This window comes from Coffea eugenioides, chromosome 4, assembly GCF_003713205.1.
Source record: "Coffea eugenioides isolate CCC68of chromosome 4, Ceug_1.0, whole genome shotgun sequence".
Classification (NCBI taxonomy): domain Eukaryota; kingdom Viridiplantae; phylum Streptophyta; class Magnoliopsida; order Gentianales; family Rubiaceae; genus Coffea; species Coffea eugenioides.
In genome coordinates this window covers 434,237-455,086 of record NC_040038.1, presented here as the reverse complement: position 1 = coordinate 455,086, position 20,850 = coordinate 434,237, and the positions used below count along the sequence as shown (strand labels likewise).

Genomic DNA, 20,850 nt, shown 5'->3' with positions numbered 1-20,850 from the left:
CTGGGGCGCCAAGCGGTATGCGCAAAACACCTGTTTAGCCTGGAAAAACTGTTTATTTGCTCGTCGGTTGTTCTGTGAAAATGGATGTCGCTGTCTTCTATGAAAGAATGTATGGCGTACAATGACGAAATACTTCCAAAACTATAGAAAGGGAAGAAAGTAGACGTGAAAAACACGAATAATATGAGAGAGGTATCCTTGAGGTCGGAATCTTGAACATGATTCTATAACCCTTTATCAGCTGCATTTCCAGTAACCTTGGCATCACTGTCACCGCAGCAAAGATTGTCTCACAAGGTTTTCATGTCAAACAGTATGGGATGAACGGATGTTGCTGAGATTCAAATTTTTAAGCCTTGCAACTGATTCCATATGTCCCCGGAAAGTATGCAATTCTCCAAGTCTGCAAGTATGAGGAGTCTGTGTCAGCCTTTTTTAAGAAGCTATTTTGAAAGATGAGGATTCGTAAGCCATTATAGTAAATCATCTGACAGGAAAATCTACGAGAAAAAGGGGAAAAAATAGCTTGTTGAGAAAGTCCAAACACCTGGCTATTTCAGCACGCCGCCTTGCTTGTTCAGCAATCAAAGATGATCTCTTTCCACTGGAATCAAACTCCCCGGAGTTATAGCCTTGCAATGTCCTCTGTGAAACCACCCACTTGGCCTCTCTGTCTTCCTTTCCATAATCCTTCTTAGATGTGAAAGCTGTCTGCTCATCCCAGAAATTGATTTAGAAATGGACGAATCAGGAGGAGCTGGCTATTCATATGCATCCACAAGAAGTGAGAAGTTGATAAATTTAACATGAAACAAGAAATTGCACAAACCTTCCTGTCGAAGACCAGATTCCAGGCATCTCCACTCAAAGCATAGCGTACGGTGAATTTGATCACGTCCAGGGGAACATAAAACACTAGACTGTATAACCATATCACACCCGCCCAACGCCAACCGATGCCTCTAATGGCAGCAAAGCTAATATGGGCATACACCGAAATCAGCGTAGCAACCTATAGAAGGAGAGGAATAAAGGGACTGCTATGAATTTCTATGTGAAGAAACATGAAACAGAATCTGAAGCTGCTTTTGGTAATTCTTACCAGTTGAGCCACCACAAATGCACACATCAATAGAGTCCCAGGCCTCTCTAGAAATGACCAACCCTGACTGCGGGTAACAAAAATGAGCGCTTGGCTGATGATACTAACTTGTAGGTAGATGGCTGATGATATTTCTTCAGTGTTGCCGGATAAAGACTTCACATGGAAGTGAGTCTGCAGGTCAAAAACCAAAAAAAGCGAAGGTAGAATTTAAGAAGTTTTGATGCAATGGTAGACAGTGTGTGTGGATCAACATTGAATACGGAAGCCTAATCCAAACTAATACGGACAGTTCATCCTAATTCCATTTCCAAAGCCTCAATCAAATGACGTGAGACGTCATGTGACTGAGACGTGAATATCCAACTGAAAACAATAGGGAAAGCATTAGCACCTCAAAAAAGTCGGTACTGATTACGGTCCAGTAAAATAGTACAGTGACTATAGCAAGATAAGTTCCAATGACAATGCCAGTCGCAAAAATCTCATTGAGCTTCCAACTATCTGGTATGGGAGATGGTCTCACCCGATCCTGTGATATAGTCATTATGGTACCTGTTGGAGGGAAAAAAAAAAAAAAACATGATTGGGCATGATTCTGCATAAATTACCATTGAATGCGGTGTTCCACTGTTACGAGTGACTAAATCAGCTGAGGTTAAGAAGCAGCGAGGAAATATAAACTTCTTCACAATTCACATTGATCTAATTATTTACCCTCAACATGCAGTAAACTCTTAGATCTTAAGAAAAGCTTTCAGATGATTTACAATTTACCATGGTGGAGAACTTTTCAATCTTCCAAACCTTTTCCTATTAACTGGCTGGAAGTGGAAATGAACAAAATCAGATGCCTACTAGTAATATGAAAAGAATCAGTTGTTATACAGCTATAGCATTTGAAGAAGAAAAACCTATTTCATATTACTGTTCCTTCTAAGGGTACAATCAAGAACATGCACTTGGAACATTAAAAATATCTTAAATGAAAAATGCTAAAAGGTAAAGTGAAGTAGACAGATATTTGGTAAAGATTCATTGCAGACGATCAAATAAATCATCCTATACAATCAGCACAGCCAAATACACTTATGTGCTCTTCTTTCAACTTGCAGCTTATTCTAAACATCGACAGACATTGTCTGCTTCATGCTAACTGGAGGTGACAAAATTCAACTTTCTGTTGATTGAAAGCGAAGTAACAAATCATATGCCATTACCGTCATTCAGTATAGCTATTATCAGAACCATGAATGGAGGGAAGTCATATTTCCATATCAATGTTAGAAGCGTGAAACCAAGCTGCAGAAAAACATAAAATGTCACTTAGATTTGTCATTTATTACAGGAAATGTAAATATGAATTCAGATGGTTCAAGAAATGAGATGTTGTTAATTGATTGCCAAGCTTACCACAATACGGATAGTTATGGAGACAGCATATATCTGCATACATCATCATAGATTAGCATTTATTTCAGGGAGAGCATTTTCATGGATGAAAAGAAACAGAGACCCTAGCATTGAGACGTGACACTAACAAAATGATGTCTTTAAGTGTCCCATTCTTCTGTGCCCATTCACATTGGGCCTGGATATAAAATAGACAAGATATCTGAAAATTTCTTTTACTAATTGAGAAAGACGAGCAGTACTAATCTATGAACAATCGGTTCATTTCTGTAGGAAATGGGACTTAACTGTATAATTCTTCATTCTTTGGAATATAGACCTGCTAGTTAAAACAGCACTGATGATCACGCTTAAACCGGGTTCTGTCAAGACAAGATCAGCAGCGCCCCTAGCAGCATCCGTAGAATCAGAAACTGCTATGCCAATGTCTGCCTTTTTAAGCGCAGGTGCATCATTTACACCATCTCCAGTCATTCCACATACATGCTTCTTCTCTTGTAGTATTTTAACAATCTCATACTTGTGTTCTGACAATTATATTTCAGAAAAATGAATCAGGACACAAGAAGGTGGAGAGTGGAGACAGAAAACAATAGTCGCAAAGTGCTGCCACAGACGTGTACCGTGCAGAACCAGTAGTAAAATAAGTTCCATTAAAAGAACGAAACAGTTTCTAACAAATGATGATTTCAAAATCATCATGTTATGCGAATTGGAAATAAACACGAAACTCTAAAAAATAGATGAGACAGACATAGAAGTTCACGTAGGATAGCCGCAATGTGCATTTATTCTCAGATACAAAAACTAAAAAATTCTGATCAACGCGACAGTTCAGTTTATAGCCACAATTTTCTGTCATTTTTTGAGAATTTTATAGTTTTTGCACCTGAGAATACTATCAGACTGCCAATTTTCTTCTAATTTCTGATGGTATTCCTATCAGAAATTTTCAGTTGATACATGTAAATCTACTTGAGCTGGAGGACCCAACTGAAAATTACACCTTGGAGCTTTTTTTTTTGGTGCAAAAGGTTAAGCTATCTATGCCAAATAAGTATTGCAAACTAAACTGATCTGAATTCAGAACTGCGCACTTCGGAGATTGATCAGCAGAAAGAAAGAGTTGCTGTCAGCAAAAGTCCAGAACCTATGAATGTAAAGTGATCAAGAGCATTCTTTCTTTTGGATGCGCTTTGGCAGCTATAAAAAGTTTAGTTAGCTCATGTAATCACCCTTTCTTTACCCAATCTAAGATACAATTCTTGAAATTTAATCTCTTCGTGGTTGAAATCGAGTCTTTGGTTTCATCATATCTAAATAACAGATTAAAGAAAAAAATTTTCTAATAGTTAGAAAGAGGATACCATCTGAAGCACATAAAATGCAACAATACCAGGGGCGGCTTCTGATTTAATTACCAGGGAATACACCAGCAAAGCCATCAGCTTTTTCAATGAGCTCTTCAACTGGAAGAGCTTCATTCTCATCCCTATCACGACCCAACAATGAGGAAGAAGGGTACATATTTGTACCCATGCCAAGCCGTCGACCAGTCTCCTTTGCAATCGCCAACTGATCTCCTGTTTCAGTAGAAAAGAGCCAAAAAATCCTTTACGTATCCCTTTGAAATATCTAGGAAATAGCACCAGTCGTTGATGAGTTCACATTCATTGAATATATCTGCCAGGATTATAAGTTATAATGAAGTGCTCATATGTGTAGCTCAAGTAGAAAATTTTAGACAACCCGTAGGCTTTCAATGATTATCTTTCTATGACTCTCACTTAATTTTCATTCTGAAGATTATCCAGACCACAGATAGACCCTGTTACCTGTGATCATCTTAACACAAACCCCAAGATTAAGTGCTCTGCGGATGGTTTCAGCGCTGTCGTGCCTAGGAGGATCGAACAAGGGCAGCAGCCCACAGAATACCCAAGGCCCTCCAGGACTCTCCTTCGATTTTTCCGGAACTTCCTGAAATGATGTTCAGATGTTCAGAAATGCATTAGCGTACAGCCCCTGCCAGACAAAGTAGGTCATTTGAATTTTAAAGTTTGTTTAATTCTGTCTAATTCTATTCACCGCTTAAGTTTAAATGGCTTATACCTCATTTACCTGAGCTAAAATTTTACCTGATAGGCAACTGCAAGAGAGCGCAATCCCCTCTCAGCAAACTTGTCAATAATGGTATTCACCTGCCTCTCTATTTTTATTTTCTCTTGGCACAAATTCAATATCTGAAGTTTCATGGAACGACAAGAATGTTATTCTGAATGAAATATTATGCCCCGTTCCATTTCCTAATAAAATCAAATTCTATATTCCACTTTTTTTTTTTTTTTTTTTGGAATATGTGTCTGCAAGAATAAAGTTTCTAAATCCTCCTTCAGCCGTTAAGTTCAAATGCCTTCTGGCAAGCTATATTCAGATATGGTTTTTCCAAAAGAGATCGCTACCTGTTCAGGCGCTCCTTTTGTGGCTTTGTACCAATTGCCATCAATGTCGATGTATGTGATTGCTGTACGCTTATCTACAGGATTGAATGGAAGGAAATGCACTTCCTTGATATTAGCTCGGGCCTGTAGCAGAAGCCAGATTCAGTTCAACGCAAGTATCTTCCTCCTTATGTATCATGGTACTTAAATGTAAAGGAGAATAATGAAACTCTGTGAATCTAGTTTTTGAGTCTACCTCCTTTGGATCTCCAAGCATGTTAACAATTGCTGCATCAATTGCATCTTGATTTTCGATTCTTGCTGCTCTTGCGGCAAGGAGGATGACCATGTCTTTGTCCATATCATTGTTAAATACCTGTTAGAATAGGAAATTTACATTTTCTGAGCACAGGAAACGACAAAACGATCTTATATGCCTATAAGAATTTCGGTTGACCCAAGTAAACAGACATCAGATTGACTAATTGTTTACATTAGTAGTGATTAGGAACCTGGACGCTGCAGAAGATTGATTAAGATCAGAAACCATTTAAGAAGGAATCATGATATAACTTGCATCGATCATGCATCACATAGATGCACGTCAAATAGAGAACTGTTCAAAAGCTTTAGATCTTAAGAGAATGAATATATGGAGTGAAAGACACTTCTAAGAGCTCTTTTCTCTCCATTAGGAACTTGCTAGCACGACAAAAGTGAGTCTGGTGTCAGGCTAAAAGCCAGAAACTGGAAAGTTCAGAATGCTTATATCCTACTCCAAAGTTTCGAGTCCAAACTGACAAATGTTTCATTTCTGGTTTTCTGAGGTATTAGCTGACCAATGTTCCAAAGTATAAGCCAATTAAATCCCTACCTAGCAAAAAGCAACATGTTTGTATTGACAAATATGAAGTCAGTCAAGCTGCTTTTGTACCTCAATGAGGTTCCGATCAACAGTGAGGCGATTCAGAGTAAGTGTTCCTGTTTTATCACTGCAAAGAACATCCATTCCAGCCATCTCTTCAATTGCTGTCATCCTCTTTGTAATGGCACCCTGAAGAGATGAATGAAAGGGATAAGAAAGGAACACAAAAAGAAATGAGAACTACATTGCTGACTACATGGTCCGACTGATCAAACCTATCTTGTAAGCATTTGCCATTCACATTAATTACTTTTCAAGAAATAAAACACAACCATAACACTCCTGCTAGTTCCAGAATTTGCATAAGAGTTATACCTGTTGAGAGAGACGATGAGAACCAATTGCAAGTGTTACAGATAAAACTGTTGGCATAGCTATTGGTATTCCTCCAATTAAAAGCACAAGAAGGTTGTTGATTCCACTTCTGTACGAGCGGTGCTGTACTGGGAACATGACAATGATTTCCAGTATCATTCCTACAGCTATAGAGCAAATGCAGAAGTTCCCAATTGCTGTAAGGACCTGCGGCAAAGAGATGTCCCTTTCTTCAAAGTTCCAATCCTAAACAGACTTCAATTCGACTGAGAACTTGAAAATTTTAGTAATAACGTTTCCGGGCCCTGATTATGGATTAGAGACAGGGCCTCCTGTCGTGGAAGTCTATTTTTACCATAAAAGGATAAACATTGGTATACAAGGGAAGGAAGAAGCAATTTACTGACTTCAGTATGTTTGTAGCTAATCAAACCAAAAGAGCAAATTCACCAATAAATACAATATCAGACATGATCAGAGACTCCTAAAGTTCAATCTACCTATTCTATTCAGTATCTATGTGATTTAGTTTTGGAAATAGGGTAAAGCTAAACTATTTCTGTGAAGTATAAATTAGTCACCTTCTGGAAATGACCAACAACTTCAGTCGAGTCAACTAGATGTGCAGCTTTGCCGAAAAAGGAGTGAACCCCTGTAGCTATTACTACAGCTTCAACTTCTCCTTGTTTACAAGTAGATCCAGAATAAACTTCATCACCTGTCCGCTTGGTGACAGGTAGGGATTCTCCAGTAAGAGCTGACTGCAGATAAATCCATGATTTTGCCCCATGTCGAGGAATTCTTTAATTCTTTTACATGAATTTGGCAAGTAATATTCAAATTAAGTTACCTGGTCAATTTTTAAGGGGTCTCCCTCGAGTAGGCGAGCATCTGCAGGGATGATGTCTCCAAGCTTAATGCTAATAATATCTCCTGGTACTAGAATAGCTGCATCTTGCTCTTGCCATATTCCATCTCTTAGGACCTGCAGAAGAAGACCACCGTTTGATGTTTTAGTACGTATCTTTTCAAATAAAGACGAAGGTAATGTTTGAATAGACTCAGCTTGAATCTTGGAAAGTTGTATTAGAACTAGAAAGGGAAAAATGAGCGGTTTATCAGTCAGTCTGTGAAACGCAAAATGAATGACTTTTATCATTTTTGTGTATCTAACAGATGCATCATGCATGAATAAAACAAAAGATTGCGGTGACATGTTAAGAATGAGGTCCGATTGATTTTTCTCTTCTGTGATAAACTTGCATCCTTATTCATCTCTCGTGAAGATTGAACACTCCAGGAAGCAGAAGCCTCTTTGAGTTTCTGGACAATGTTCGAGTCCTTGGTCAGTTGACTGGAACGGAGTTAGTTATTAGTCAAATAAATTTAGAGGATGGTGCTGATTTTCAGAGGAGTATTGAAAATACAAACCTTAGATTTTGGAGCTAAACGTGCCATAAGGGCTGCAGCAGCATTTCCAGCATTGTTTTCCTCAATAAAGCTAATTGTTGAATTTATCAGCAACAGGCAAATAATCCCCAAAAAGTCTTGCCAGTCAGGACCCTCCCCCTGAAGTGCACCATTTTTTTTTACACGTTAAGAGACCGGTACAAGGAAGAAAATAAAAGCCCAGTAAATGATGCATTCCAGACGATTAATTGACACGAATAGTGAGAAAGGAAATGAAAAGGTTCATTAAACTCACTCCACCATTAGCAAGAACAATTGCCATCACCGCTGCAGCTTCCATGACCCATGACAAGGGATTCCACATGAAACTAAGAAACTTCAAAATCTTATTTTCCTGGAGACCGAAAACAACTTTTGAGAAGACAAACGAACTACAAGAATATGCAAGATCTAATGAAATCCATGAGCAGAGAGCTTCACAAGTGTGCTGCAATAATTAAAGTACGATGCAGTGTAAACTGTATTAGAACATAGCACATCATTAGGAATATATAATCAGAAGTATCTATTCACTGGTTGCTTTTCTGCGCCTGTTCCACCCTGAACACCCTCATCTTTGCAAAGAAAGCATGTCATCAATATGAGCTTTCTACAGGAGTATGGTGATGCCCATTTAAGCAAATCGGCAGAACCTTGTATTTTAGTGCTGCGAAATTAATGATGGCACTCTTTCTTTCATTGGACTGTTGACTAATAATCTACTTTTATGAATGGGAAACTTACCCGCTTCTCTTCAAGTTTATTTGGGCCAAATATCTGCAATCGAACTTCTGCATCTTCGGATGAAAGTCCAGCTTGTGAAGTTCTCAGTTGTTCAAACACTTCTTCCAGTGGTATGTGTTCCTGTTGAAGCCATATAGACGGTGATATCATACGCCTTGAGCAGAAGTTTTCTGATGTTAAACTTGAATGATAATGTTGTAAAAGCTTACCAGATCAATTCCATCTCTACTAAACTTTTCAGGAGCTAGCAATGGTTTATTCATATCTTCTGCCATGTTTCAAGTCTAGGACCAAAAACAAGAAACAAAAATGGAATCTTGGTTTAAATTTTTCAATGATGAAATCTAAATGTGGAATTTTGTTTTTAGTTGGAAATGTGATGGCAAATAACAAATGCCAGTTACATCAGAGGAGATAAATGAGCAGCATGTCTCTAAAATTCCTTTGGACCTCTAGAGCAATACATCATAAACCAAAATTGTTCCTTTAAAATCTATAGACATATATATCAGCCAGTAGCTGTATTCACATCATATGCTCCACAGTCCACACTACCCTAAAAATACGACCTTATGAATTATTAGGCCAGAAATCTTGATATGCTGGGGACATTTGCTCTAAATGTCCAGGCTGTCAGATGAGAAAGTACATAAAGAAGTTGATTGGCTGTGGAAGCGATTAGGATGGGAAAAGAATGACAATTTTTCCCTACAGGAAGTTCATCACTTAGAAAAGTGAAAAACAGACTATGATATAATTTTCCAATGCTGACGCTTGAAACTTGAAGCTATGGGGGCTTGAACAGGCCTAAACCTTTAAATGCAAAAAGAAGCAACTGCAATGACACCCTTGTAGATTTCAATTCAAAGGAGATAGATATCAGGCATATAATAGGATCTCAGCAAGATTTGTCTAAATGTCCCGGAACAGAAGAAGATAATTTACCGAAATAAATAATGATTCAGGAAGAGTGATTTTTCATTGCCATGTCTACTAGGTAGGCCCAAAGACAACTTAATCATTCAAGATTGAACATACACAGAGCACAGCGAACATGACAGAGAACAGACTAAAACATAGATGGAGGACTTCCGTTATGTAGATGCATTTACTTTTTGTATTTTTGCTGCCGCCAAAAGATAGCAGAAGGGGTCGGTCCTCCTCAAGTAAGTAATGAGATGTTCACTGAATTGTAGTGGGATTAGGACAATAATCAGTTGGGGGAATTTGAATGGACGGAAGGATGGGTGGAGCTATAAACTATAAAGGGCCTCAGTAGTGTGCTAGCGTAGAAGCAGCAGGCGCTGATGATCTGGTAGCAGCCTATACAGCAGGAGGTTTGAGGACAAAGAGAAAATGATGATGGAGATTGAAGGGGGGCCCCAAAAGAAAAAATTCACAAGAAGGATGGTTCAAAATGGACTGAAATTCAGAATTGAGGAGCAGAGGAAGAAGGGCAGGTATTTTAACTGACAGTCAAATCTGCAGGACTTTCAAACCTAACGGTCTTCTTACAATTTTCGGCTCCGTTATCTCAGATCTCCCGCCAAGTCAACACGTTTGTTTTGTTTTGATTGAAAGGTAGTTTGGTGGTTGTAAGTCGCAAGTAACTTACTTGTAAGACGCACAACCGGCAGATGCTTTCCGGAAGACAGCTCAGCTAATTTATTAAGCGGACAATTTTGGATGACTTTTTTTTTTTTCACATCACAATTCGCATTGTTCAACTAATTACGTAACTTCTTCTTCTTCTTCTATTTTTTTTTAAATTCCGATTTCTGGTAATTTTATGGGATTGGAAAATTTTAGATTTGATAAAATTGAAGTTTGAAAATTGAATTTTGAATATATTAAATTATTGAATTGTTAAATATTAAAATTAATACTGTACGTTTGAGTGTATATCACATTAAGTGGTAAGTGAATAATTTAATTTTTGAAGCAAATTTTGTCTAAAAAATCCAACACCCCTTAATTAATTCAGATATTCAACTTTTGATTATGAAACGTATTTGAATATATTAACACCTGAATCAATTAAATTTAATTATTAAATTGAGTTATCAGACAGAGTCTAGTATGTCAAATGCTAGTGTGACCTCTCTCTCTCTCTCGATGAGATTGGCTTGTAGAGTTTTTGGCCCACGACGTATGAGAAAATTCTTCTTATGAGCGCTAAATACAGTGATATGGAGGCATACTTATCTCCAAACCTGGGGTTGGATTTCTATTTGGGCAAAAAAATTGAACTTTTGAGCACTAAATACATATGATATGGATGCATTCTTATCTCTAAACCTGAGGTTGGATTTCTGCTTGGGCAAAAAATTGGATAGATCTCAAATTTTTAAGTTGGGTAGCTTTTAACTCCTCAACTGTTAAGCGAATACTTTTAGCTTTCGAACTTACAAAATGATCAATTGTTGACCCTTTGAGCCAGTTTAGTTCGTTGCATCACATGAGACGCAACCCCCAAATTTGAAAGGTCTTTTTGTCTGCCAGAGATAAGAAATCGAACAAAACCCTTAAAGTATCTAAATTTGGCCCTTATTCTTCATTTCAACGTCCTTATCGTTCTCATTTGAAGTAAGAAGGAAATATATTTTGTCTGCTTAGCCATGTCCAATTGCAAGTTTGCCTAGCCATATCCAATTGCACCCCACTTCCTTCTTACTTCAAATGAGAACGATGAGGATGTTGAAGTGAAGAATAATGGTCAGATTTAGGTTCTTTGAGGGCTTGCTTTGATTTTTTATCTTTGAATGGACAAAAAGGACTTTCAAATTTAAGAGTTGCGACACACTTGATGATCTTGCCAATTGCAAAACTAGCTAAACTGGCCAAAAGGGTCAACAATTGACCCTTTAGTAAGTTCGGTGACTAAAAGTGTTTACTTAATAGTTGAGGGACTAAAAATTGCCCGCTTAAAAGTTCAACGGCCATCCAAGTTTCTTGCCCATTCTGTTTTTATTATTAGTTGTTTTTATTAAATTATTTATTTTTAGATTCAGGATAAAACTCCAAGCCTTACAGGCGACTTTGGTAAACAGCTGAAAAAAAAAACAAACAACTGGTAAACACAACACATTCGACTTTGGCGAGATATTTCTCGTACATGTTGGTCCGAAAAGAGTTGACTTGGTGTTCGGTGCGGGTTTCCTTGGAAGCCCAGGGGGAGGCTTGTTCGATGGCCTGTCTTATTTGGGCCTGGAGACAAGACATTTGATCTTGGTATTGGGTCCAGACTTTTCAGGTGAGAACTCCCAAAAAAAAAAAGAAAAGGTGGCTCACAGGAATGGACCAAGAATCCAATTGTGTTACTACAAGTGTACTTTTGACGTCCATGAGGATTATGGATGCGTCCCATATCCACATATGAGAATATGTTAGCAGGCTGGGGAGTTCATTTTAGTTTTTTTTTTTTTTTTTTTTAATTATGATGATGATGATGAAGATGGATTCATTGAGTATATTAGACGTAAATGGACGTGTAAATTGGATCTTCGCCTAATGCTGATAAATTTGGTTTGGTGGTGCATAGGATAGGATAATTTTAGTGGTCCAACAAGGAGTAATATTAATGGTGGGTTGGGTAGCGGATCAGAATTGTTAGTAAGAGAGGGCTAACTGTATAGACTGCTAGTCTTTCGCGACCATACAAGAAAATAGCAAGGGAGAATGAATGAATGATGATGTACGCTACTACTACTACAACTACTGCTCATGGAACTACTGTGAGGACAATGACAGGGACCGGTGCCGAATGAAAAGTGCAGAGAGAGAGAGAGAGAAGCAGGAAACAGAAGGAAAATGGATGGACGGAGGCGGAGCCTGGTGGAGCTTTGGCACAAAGGTAAAATACAGTGGAAGGTGAAAAGTAAGTTCCGTCCTCATGTAAGTGAAGTAAAAGATGGATAGAATATTCTAAGCCATAACAAATGTGTCCCAATAACAAATGCGGCCAAAACCCACCAAATTACATCACGCTTCCCTCACAAAACCATTGCTATATAATAATTATTACACTACTACCTTTCGTTTTTGCCTTTTTATCTTTTCCCTTGTCACCTCTTGTGTGTATTTTTGTGCGTATCCAGTCAGTGGTAGTAACTGCTATACCTCCTAGCTGCAACTGGAAGGAGGATTTCTGATGGCCTTTACTCTGCAATCCTGCCTGCCTTCCTTTCTTGCTTCTCCCTTATCTCACTCTTAAAGAACTCGCAGCTAAAAAGGAGTTTCCTTGGACTATTCTTTGCTCGCCTAGAGGTAATCAAGCTTACCACCTCAAACTATAGTCTTTGTAGTTTGCACCGGGAATTTTGCACCTTTCTTTCCCACCCTCAATTCCAGTTCTTTTTGGGTTAAATTTTGCAGCTGCTCAAAATTTGAGACGCTCAAGTCTTTGCTACTCTGTCTATTTATTTCTTGTTGGTTTACTTGATTTGCTTCTTTTCCTTGTCATGATATCTGATCCCATTTGCACGTAGGTTGAATTCGACAATTTTCCTTCTTTTGTCTTCTGTTTGTTGCTCTTTTCGTAACGAAAAATAAATTATTGTACCCTTATACCTGTGTGGGTTAAGTCATTTCCTGTATAGCTGCTTCGTGGCTACATGTATGGAGGAGAGTTGTTGGCTGTTGCTTTTTTTTTTGGCCCGTGTGGGGGTGGGGGGTCGGGGAATGTTACCTAATTATAGTCAGCACAGCTTAATCTCTTGGTTTTAATTGTATTAATGAACCATTTGATTTAGGAAAAGTTCCAAATTGATTGCACTGTGACGTTGGTCCGTTGAGAAGTCTAAAAGCAAACTCAATTTTGTGCCCAATTTGGAGAAATGTCTCAACTTGGACATGTTTCTGCACTAAGCCTGACCAGGCAAACTAGTGTGATTAATGTTCGGAGCCCTCATTCTGCTTGGAAGTGTGGCCTTTGTTTTGGTTCTGGGCAAATGACCTCACTTTCATTTGGAGGTGGTGATTCTATGGGAGATAAATTGAAAGTTCAAGTTGCAAATTCGGTTGTCATGAGATCAAGGGCGGAGGATGCAGGCCCTTTAAAGGTAAAAATGTATCTGATGATCATCAATATCAAGGACGACAAACAATAACAAAAGAAGGGAAACTAATCCAATTTACTCTTTGCTTCATCATGCAGGTAGCTTGTGTTGACTATCCAAGGCCAGAGCTTGAAAATGCCGTCAACTATTTGGAAGCTGCTTATTTATCATCAACATTCCGTACTTCTCCTCATCCAAATAAACCATTAGAGGTGGTGATCGCCGGTGCAGGTGGAAATATCACACTCAATCTTAATTATATTTTTCTGCCATTTTATTTAGAAAGTAAATCTTATTTCCAGTGAACTCATAAGCTGTGCTATGGTATCCATTTAGATTATAGTTTTTCACTTTTCAAACATGTCTCGTTTTAGTATTGTTCCATGCTTTTGGTGCATAAGCTCTGGCAGCCACACACTCGCTTTTGTAGCTAAGAACAGTGTTTAATAATTTTTGGCAGAATAATTTGACTTCATTATGCATGTGCTTTCCTATCCACTTTCCTCCACATAATTTAGGTGCTCCTCATGATTGGTTAAGTTCTGAAAGGTTTCGTCACTGTACATGCATAGGTAGGCTTGTGAATGAATTTGGGGCTGTCTTATTTAGGAGTCCTATCAGATGATTATCTGGTTTGCAAGACGGATCACTTTTTATAGCTGATATTTTATATGTTTTAGCCTCCATTAGAATCTATGTTGTCTTAATTTGATATTTTGTCATAAATTTGTAACATCGGATGTTGTAAGTGAATTGCTTCTGAAAATAAGTCAAGGTATGACATACAGAACAAAGTCTGTTATGAAATAAATTTCCACTCACTTGATTAAGTTTTATACTTTCAGGTTTGGCTGGTTTGTCTACTGCAAAGTATTTGGCCGATGCAGGTCATAAACCTATTGTGTTGGAAGCTAGGGATGTTCTGGGAGGAAAGGTAGCCAAATTATTACTCATTAGTGTTCATGAATTCCTTGTGGCATAATGGACTGTGTCAAAGTTCAAGGAAAGTCTTTCAAAATTTTCCAGTATATGGATGTGGGAGTTGGTCTATATGTGTGCATAATGTGTAAACTTTTTGCTATCCAAGTTTCTATATGAGCATTGCACACAGTGTTATATTGGTGAAATCTGTGGTTGGTATGTTAAGGGAAGATAGAACAACATTGTTGCAATTATTGGTTGACTTCTAAAACTAGCTTCCATCATTTATGCAAAATTGATGTGTAGAGGAATATGATCTATTAACCTCTTTATCTAAGGAATACTTTTCCTCTTCTGAAAATCATTTGTCTGTACCTAGGTTGCTGCATGGAAAGATGATGATGGAGACTGGTATGAGACTGGCCTGCATGTATTCTGTAAGTATAAGGAAGAAATGTAACGATTTACTTAAACCTTGTAATGATGACTGCTACTGGAAGGATTGCTTTAATCATGCTCTTTTCAAATGCTCTCTTGCCCATGTTGTCCTCTGAAGAACTGTTAGTCTTTGATATTAAGGCAAGCTACGCTGATCTCTTATAAGTTTTATAATTCTTATGGAGACAGCTCTTCTGTTTTGTGAAATTACATTGGATTTTTCTAAATTTTTCAAATCCAACTTTACTGCTGTTAGGATAACAAAGGGTTCGAACCACAGTACTTAAACATTGTTGAGCAAATATCTTACAAGTTGCACCGGGTTAGCATTAATAGACAACATTGTCTTTTTCTCAGTAAAATCAGTTAAGGTTCTTGTAAAGGTGATTAATCGTAAAGAGGTTATTTTAATTAACCTCCAAATATCATGGGATGTTGTTTTGTCAAATTTTCTTGATTTTCGTATTTGCCTTATCTTGTTCCATGCTTTTTTGAATTTCTTATGAGCATGAATGTAGATGATTCTTCTTGTTTCTTTTTAAGACACATTATGATGCAGCAAATAACTTGTGACATTGATTCTTGATCCACCTTAAGTTGGGGCTTACCCAAATATGCAGAACCTGTTTGGAGAACTAGGAATTAATGATCGATTGCAGTGGAAGGAGCATTCAATGATATTTGCAATGCCAAATAAGCCTGGAGAGTTCAGTCGATTTGATTTTCCTGAGGTGCTACCAGCACCATTAAATGGTGAGCTAATTTGTGCAGCCAAATTTCAAATGAAGCAACTTGTTTTTATGTGGATATTGTTTTCAAATTGGTTTTGCAGGAATATGGGCCATCTTGAAGAATAATGACATGCTTACTTGGCCAGAGAAAGTCAGATTTGCAATTGGACTCTTGCCAGCAATTCTGGGTGGACAGTCTTATGTTGAGGCACAAGATGGTATAACTGTCAAAGACTGGATGAGAAAGCAAGTATGCAACCATTTTCAGTAGAATGTTAAGTTAGCAAGTTTAACGATCCACTACCATGCCAAGTTAATGCTTACCTAAGCTTCACTACAAAGTTGAACTTTTCTTTCCTTTCTGTATTTGCTTTGCTTCTGTTGAGAAGTTATATTAGTGCATTTTTCTAGAAGAATATGGTCTAATCTTTGACTGTATTTTAGGGCATACCAGATCGGGTGACTGATGAAGTATTCTTTGCCATGTCAAAGGCACTGAACTTCATAAATCCAGATGAACTTTCAATGCAGTGCATTTTAATAGCTTTGAACCGATTTCTTCAGGTTGGATCCATTCCTCTCTCCGTGTCTCTGTGTGTGTGTTTTTGATAACATCTCTAACTTATAGTGAGATGCTAGGATTTTCATTCAAATAATCACCTAAATAAAATGTATCACCTGCATTTAATAGACTTCCTCATGAAGTATATACAAATTGAATGACTTACTTTTGCATGTAGTGGACATTTCTTACTCACTCTATGACCAAGGAAGATCACTTATTTTCATTTGTTAAAACCAGGTGCCATTGCCTAATGCCATAATCTTCTATCTATAGTGAAATTTTTATCCACAATTGAGTATTTCTTTTTGGGATAAATTTTTTAAAATCCAGGCCTTTATTCTGTAGTGCCCTTCGTACTGCTCCAACACACAGTGCAACACTAAGAAACAGTAGTCTCTGTGCAGTTCATTGCTGTTCTTTAGTTTCTTGTTTCTTTTTTTTTTTTTCCTTGACCAGAAAATTGAAAGTAGGTTAATTACTCACAGTCTGAACATATAGATCTCTTGAGCACACGGGAGTACATGCAATGTCTTTAAGGAGTAGGACTTTATGGATTGAAGTTTCTCCTCAATCTTTAGAAGGCAGATGGATTAGTTTTTTTTTTTTTTGACAAAAAAAAAAGAGAAAAGATAGATTATGTTTTTAGGGTTTTGAAGTTTTCTTTAAGGCACAGGGTGCTTTGCAGTTCTTAATCTACTTCTGGCTTCCTTTACAATTTATACCTCCGTTTTCTTAATAAAGTTCTTGCTACTTGAAAATGACTTTCTTGCTACAATTTATACCTCCATTTTCTTAATAAAGTTCTTGCCACTTTCATATGTAAATTAGAAGGATGTGATAGAGATTTCTTTCTATCGTATTAGCTGTTTGAAAGAATTTTAGAATCGATCAACAGGAGAAGCATGGATCCAAAATGGCATTTTTAGATGGTAACCCTCCAGAGAGACTTTGCATGCCGATTGTTGAGCACATTGAGTCACGCGGAGGCAGAGTACACCTTAACTCAAGAATTCAGAAAATTGAGCTCAATGATGACGGAAGTGTTGAAAACTTCTTGCTGAATAATGGAACTGTGATTAGAGGAGATGCTTATGTATTTGCCACTCCAGGTAGAGTCTTTATTAATCTAAGAAATCATACATGTTCCCCACTTTTTTGTGAACTATCTTAAGATTGCTAGTTTGATGTGACGATAACAGTTGATATCCTGAAGCTTCTTTTGCCTGAGGATTGGAAAGAGATGCCATACTTCAGAAAGTTGGAGCAATTAGTTGGAGTTCCTGTTATAAATGTGCACATATGGTTAGTGATTTAGTTTTCAGCAATTCTAAAGATATTACTCAACAGTTGTCCTTTTTGCTATAAAGGTTTTATCTAGATGATTATTTCTAATATATACATTTACATTATGCGATATAAAACTACTTAAAGTTCATCATAATATACAAAGTGTATGACCTTTAAAGGATAAGTTTGACCTGCAAAGATGAGTGCTATTTTGTGGTCAAAATGATGCAATTGACTATCCTTGTTGGTCAAATCTTCACTAGTTATGAATTAACACCTGATATGCTTTCTGTATCATTTCAAAATGACAATCTGTTCCTGACGTTCATTGGATTAATCAGGAGTAAGATTTTATGGATTCCTCCTGTAACTACACAAAATAACACTTAGAATACGGTTCCTTACAGGAATATCATCTTGTATAAGTGAACAATCCTATTTGTTGTCACAAATTGCAATAATATCTTAGCTCAGTGATATTGATATAATTGACTTCAATTGCAGGTTTGACAGGAAGCTCAGGAACACATATGATCATCTTCTTTTTAGCAGGTCTTTTCCATACTCGTACCATCAGTGAACAAAATTTTATTCTGTATTCCTATCTTTGAATGTTTTTGTCTTAACAGATCTCTTAACACAAAATCAGAACAACTATGCTTACACTATCTGCAATTTGGAAAAATATAGTGTCTTGAGATCTTATATGCATTACTCTAATGTGTTGATTTTCTGTTACTGAAACAATGAAGCATAAGACAATTTGAACCATTTTGTGTACAATCATGAGTTGTTTTTTCCTTTTTCCCTGTTCCCTAATGGGGCTTGAAGAGGGAAAAGTAACGTTGCCCCAGTTTCAAGTCCCATCCTATGCTATTTGACTTGTTTCCTGAACCAACCTTCTTTCTCTTGCAGAAGTCCACTTCTTAGTGTGTATGCTGACATGTCTGTGACGTGTAAGGTATTCCCTGTACACTGTTTAAGATTCATAATGTAATATACTTGTATTGGCTCTCAATTTAGGTTTTTTTTTTCTTCCTCCCATCAGCAAGGCAGCAAAGTCATTTGCTTAAAATTTCCAAATCACATGACAGAGAAATCTTATTTTGTGCATGGATGTAAGGTATATTATACTGAAAAATAAGCAAGTTGGCGTACCTCACCATGTAATAGTTTAGAGAAAGAAAGTCCGGGTATGACCCAGAGTTCTTCTCAGGCAGGTACCCTAGAGTTAAATCATTGGGCTAAAGCAAATTCTACTCAAAGTAAAAAATTCATCTCAAATTGTTGGAAGCTTTTAGCGCATCTAAACAGTTTCAGTTAGAAACTGGTTCTTGTTGCTATTAATTATTCTAGCCTCTCTTTATTTATTTATTTATTTGTATATCGGTGCTTGGGAAGTTGTATCTTTGGGCTGCAACTTGATATGATTTGTTCACAACAATTTGTGACGACTATGGTCAGAGGAGCTATCTTTAAGCTACCCTTAAACACAAAAGTAAAATTTATGCAGGAATATTACAGTCCAAACCAATCAATGTTGGAGCTAGTTTTTGCACCTGCTGAAGAATGGATATCACAAAGTGATGAGGAAATTATTGATGCTACAATGAAGGAACTTGCAAAATTATTTCCTGATGAAATTGCTGCTGATCAGAGCAAAGCAAAACTCTTGAAATACCATATTGTAAAAACTCCAAGGTGACTTTTTTGTCTTTCTATTCCTTGCTATTATAGAAAATTGGAAACAATGATATAATACGTTTTGCTCAAGTCCGCTGGAATGTTGAGAATGTGAATGGTCCTCTTTGTAATGGTAATGCACTGGATCATGTCCATGAAATATAGCTTTGTAGCAATATCTTTTCATAACAATTTGGCTCACCGTACCTCAAAATTCATTTTATGCCTTGTCAACCTATAAAGCACCTGAAATTTGAATTCATTGAGATTCAGAATTCTGCAGTCATTTTATTATTGACCTCTGAAAATGAAAATGGAGCTTTTCTTTTTCTAGGTCAGTTTATAAAACTGTGCCCGGAACTGAACCCTCTCGTCCGTTGCAAAGATCTCCAGTTCAAGGGTTCTATTTAGCTGGTGACTATACAAAACAGAAGTATTTGGCTTCAATGGAAGGTGCCGTTCTTTCAGGAAAGCTTTGTGCACAAGCAATTGTACAGGTGATATTTCACTGGTCCAATATATATACCTGCAGTGATGCACACACTGTTGTATGGCATGATAGAGTACCTACATCATGCAAATTTTAGGTTATGCTGTGATATCTGCAGCTTGAGGTAGTCAGAGAATTATTATGCTCTATCTAGAGTTCAAAGCATCAGGTGTGTGACTCGGGATATTGAACATCCCATCCCCCTTGTTTTATACAACTTACAATGGCCTGAGGAAGCCACCAAGTCAACCACCATTATGAATTACCTTTGTCTTGGCCATTGTTACAGTCAAATTTGTGACATTTGGATCGAGGAAGTGAGGTGGTTTTCTAGTAATCTCTGGAGAAAGGAATATCAAGCATGATCAACAGTTCCAGCAGAACTAAAATCCTGAATATTATTGAATATTGCACAAATGCTTGCTTACTGCTATCTGTCTGGTGGGGATGGGCTTGTTTCATCTATATGGCGTGGTTAACATATTTTTCGTTCTAGCATAATCGAGAGGAAGCTTATGAAGTGCCTGAATTTTGTGAATTGACTACTAGAAATTAATCGTGTTTGGAGGGAGTATCGAAACATGGAGCAGAAGCAAAGAATGGAAGAAAGGGATGCCTTACTGCTTTAAATTAATATGCTTTTCTGTCTCTCTCTGCCGACCTTTTAAACCATGCAATACCTGTATGTTTTGCAGGATAGTGAGTTGCTTCTTGCCCGCATTGAGAAGAGGGTACCCGAGGCAAGCACTGCCTGACAACTACAAAAGCTGATAATTGGGGCGATATTCGACCAGTATACTGGGAACAGTGGATAGGTGACTGGGGCAGGCTGATAATATATCACAAATTAGATTCATCAACCCTGTGCGAATGCACAGGCCATTGTCTTTATTTGGAAGCGGTGTCACGTCATAAAATAAAACAAGTCATTCTTATATTTTTCTCTCTATAAATACAACTTTTGCATCTTTACCTCATAGTTTAATACCAATCATCACTCAACCAAAAGGTGGATGGTCACACATGAGATTCAATGAAAGTAAAAGTAAATAGTTTAATGAGGAAATAAAAATAAAGACTTAAATCATGAAGTTGCTGCAATGTTTTGCTCTAATCTAGTGGTAATATGATAACTGCAATGTGATAATATGATATTTATGGCTTAAGATCCTTTGGACTCGTATGCTAATACCTTCGTGTTTAATCCCCTTGATGTAGGATGTAAGAATAAGCAATAATATTTGGTGATGACCACCAGGGCAAAAGAATCGCAACCATAGATGAGATTT

The 20,850-nt window shown here is 37.4% G+C and overlaps 2 protein-coding genes across 4 annotated transcripts; one reads left to right on the top strand and one right to left on the bottom strand.

Annotated features, from left to right (window-relative positions):
* Positions 1-33: 33 nt before the first annotated feature.
* Positions 34-9,763, bottom strand: LOC113767422 (ATPase 10, plasma membrane-type). 3 transcript variants are annotated; one of them, XM_027311515.1, is made up of 22 exons: positions 9,502-9,763; positions 8,599-8,673; positions 8,390-8,509; positions 7,902-8,000; positions 7,628-7,765; positions 7,047-7,181; positions 6,778-6,957; positions 6,197-6,403; positions 5,891-6,010; positions 5,213-5,332; positions 4,978-5,100; positions 4,654-4,758; positions 4,351-4,495; positions 3,937-4,098; positions 2,804-3,042; positions 2,516-2,548; positions 2,323-2,404; positions 1,497-1,657; positions 1,103-1,276; positions 830-1,012; positions 548-711; positions 34-403 (listed from the first exon to the last, which is right to left on the bottom strand). In XM_027311515.1, the coding sequence occupies exons 2-22, from the start codon at positions 8,662-8,664 to the stop codon at positions 307-309; spliced, it is 2,853 nt and encodes a 950-aa protein (XP_027167316.1). In that variant the 5' UTR covers positions 8,665-8,673; positions 9,502-9,763; the 3' UTR covers positions 34-306. The 3 variants fall into 3 exon arrangements, with proteins under 3 accessions (XP_027167316.1, XP_027167318.1, XP_027167317.1); XM_027311517.1 differs by having other exon boundaries at positions 9,576-9,763; XM_027311516.1 differs by lacking the exon at positions 9,502-9,763 and adding an exon at positions 9,335-9,490.
* Positions 9,764-12,376: 2,613 nt separating this feature from the next.
* On the top strand, positions 12,377-20,533 carry LOC113767643 (15-cis-phytoene desaturase, chloroplastic/chromoplastic). The gene is made up of 15 exons (XM_027311801.1): positions 12,377-12,655; positions 13,141-13,449; positions 13,545-13,677; positions 14,292-14,380; positions 14,747-14,804; positions 15,403-15,558; positions 15,638-15,786; positions 15,981-16,100; positions 16,997-17,210; positions 17,301-17,403; positions 17,893-17,940; positions 18,304-18,349; positions 18,902-19,089; positions 19,406-19,568; positions 20,257-20,533. The coding sequence occupies exons 2-15, from the start codon at positions 13,225-13,227 to the stop codon at positions 20,314-20,316; spliced, it is 1,752 nt and encodes a 583-aa protein (XP_027167602.1). The 5' UTR covers positions 12,377-12,655; positions 13,141-13,224; the 3' UTR covers positions 20,317-20,533.
* Positions 20,534-20,850: the final 317 nt, after the last annotated feature.

Coding starts and splice junctions, on each gene's coding strand:
- LOC113767422 (XM_027311515.1), bottom strand. CDS start 8,664: ATGGCAGAAGATATGAATAAACCATTGCTAGCTCCTGAAAAGTTTAGT. Junction 6,958..7,046: donor ACCCCTTAAAAATTGACCAG/GTAACTTAATTT, acceptor ATTTATCTGCAG/TCAGCTCTTACTGGAGAATC. Junction 2,405..2,515: donor CCATAACTATCCGTATTGTG/GTAAGCTTGGCA, acceptor GTTTTTCTGCAG/CTTGGTTTCACGCTTCTAAC.
- LOC113767643 (XM_027311801.1), top strand. CDS start 13,225: ATGTCTCAACTTGGACATGTTTCTGCACTAAGCCTGACCAGGCAAACT. Junction 15,787..15,980: donor AAGACTGGATGAGAAAGCAA/GTATGCAACCAT, acceptor ACTGTATTTTAG/GGCATACCAGATCGGGTGAC. Junction 19,090..19,405: donor CATATTGTAAAAACTCCAAG/GTGACTTTTTTG, acceptor TTCTTTTTCTAG/GTCAGTTTATAAAACTGTGC.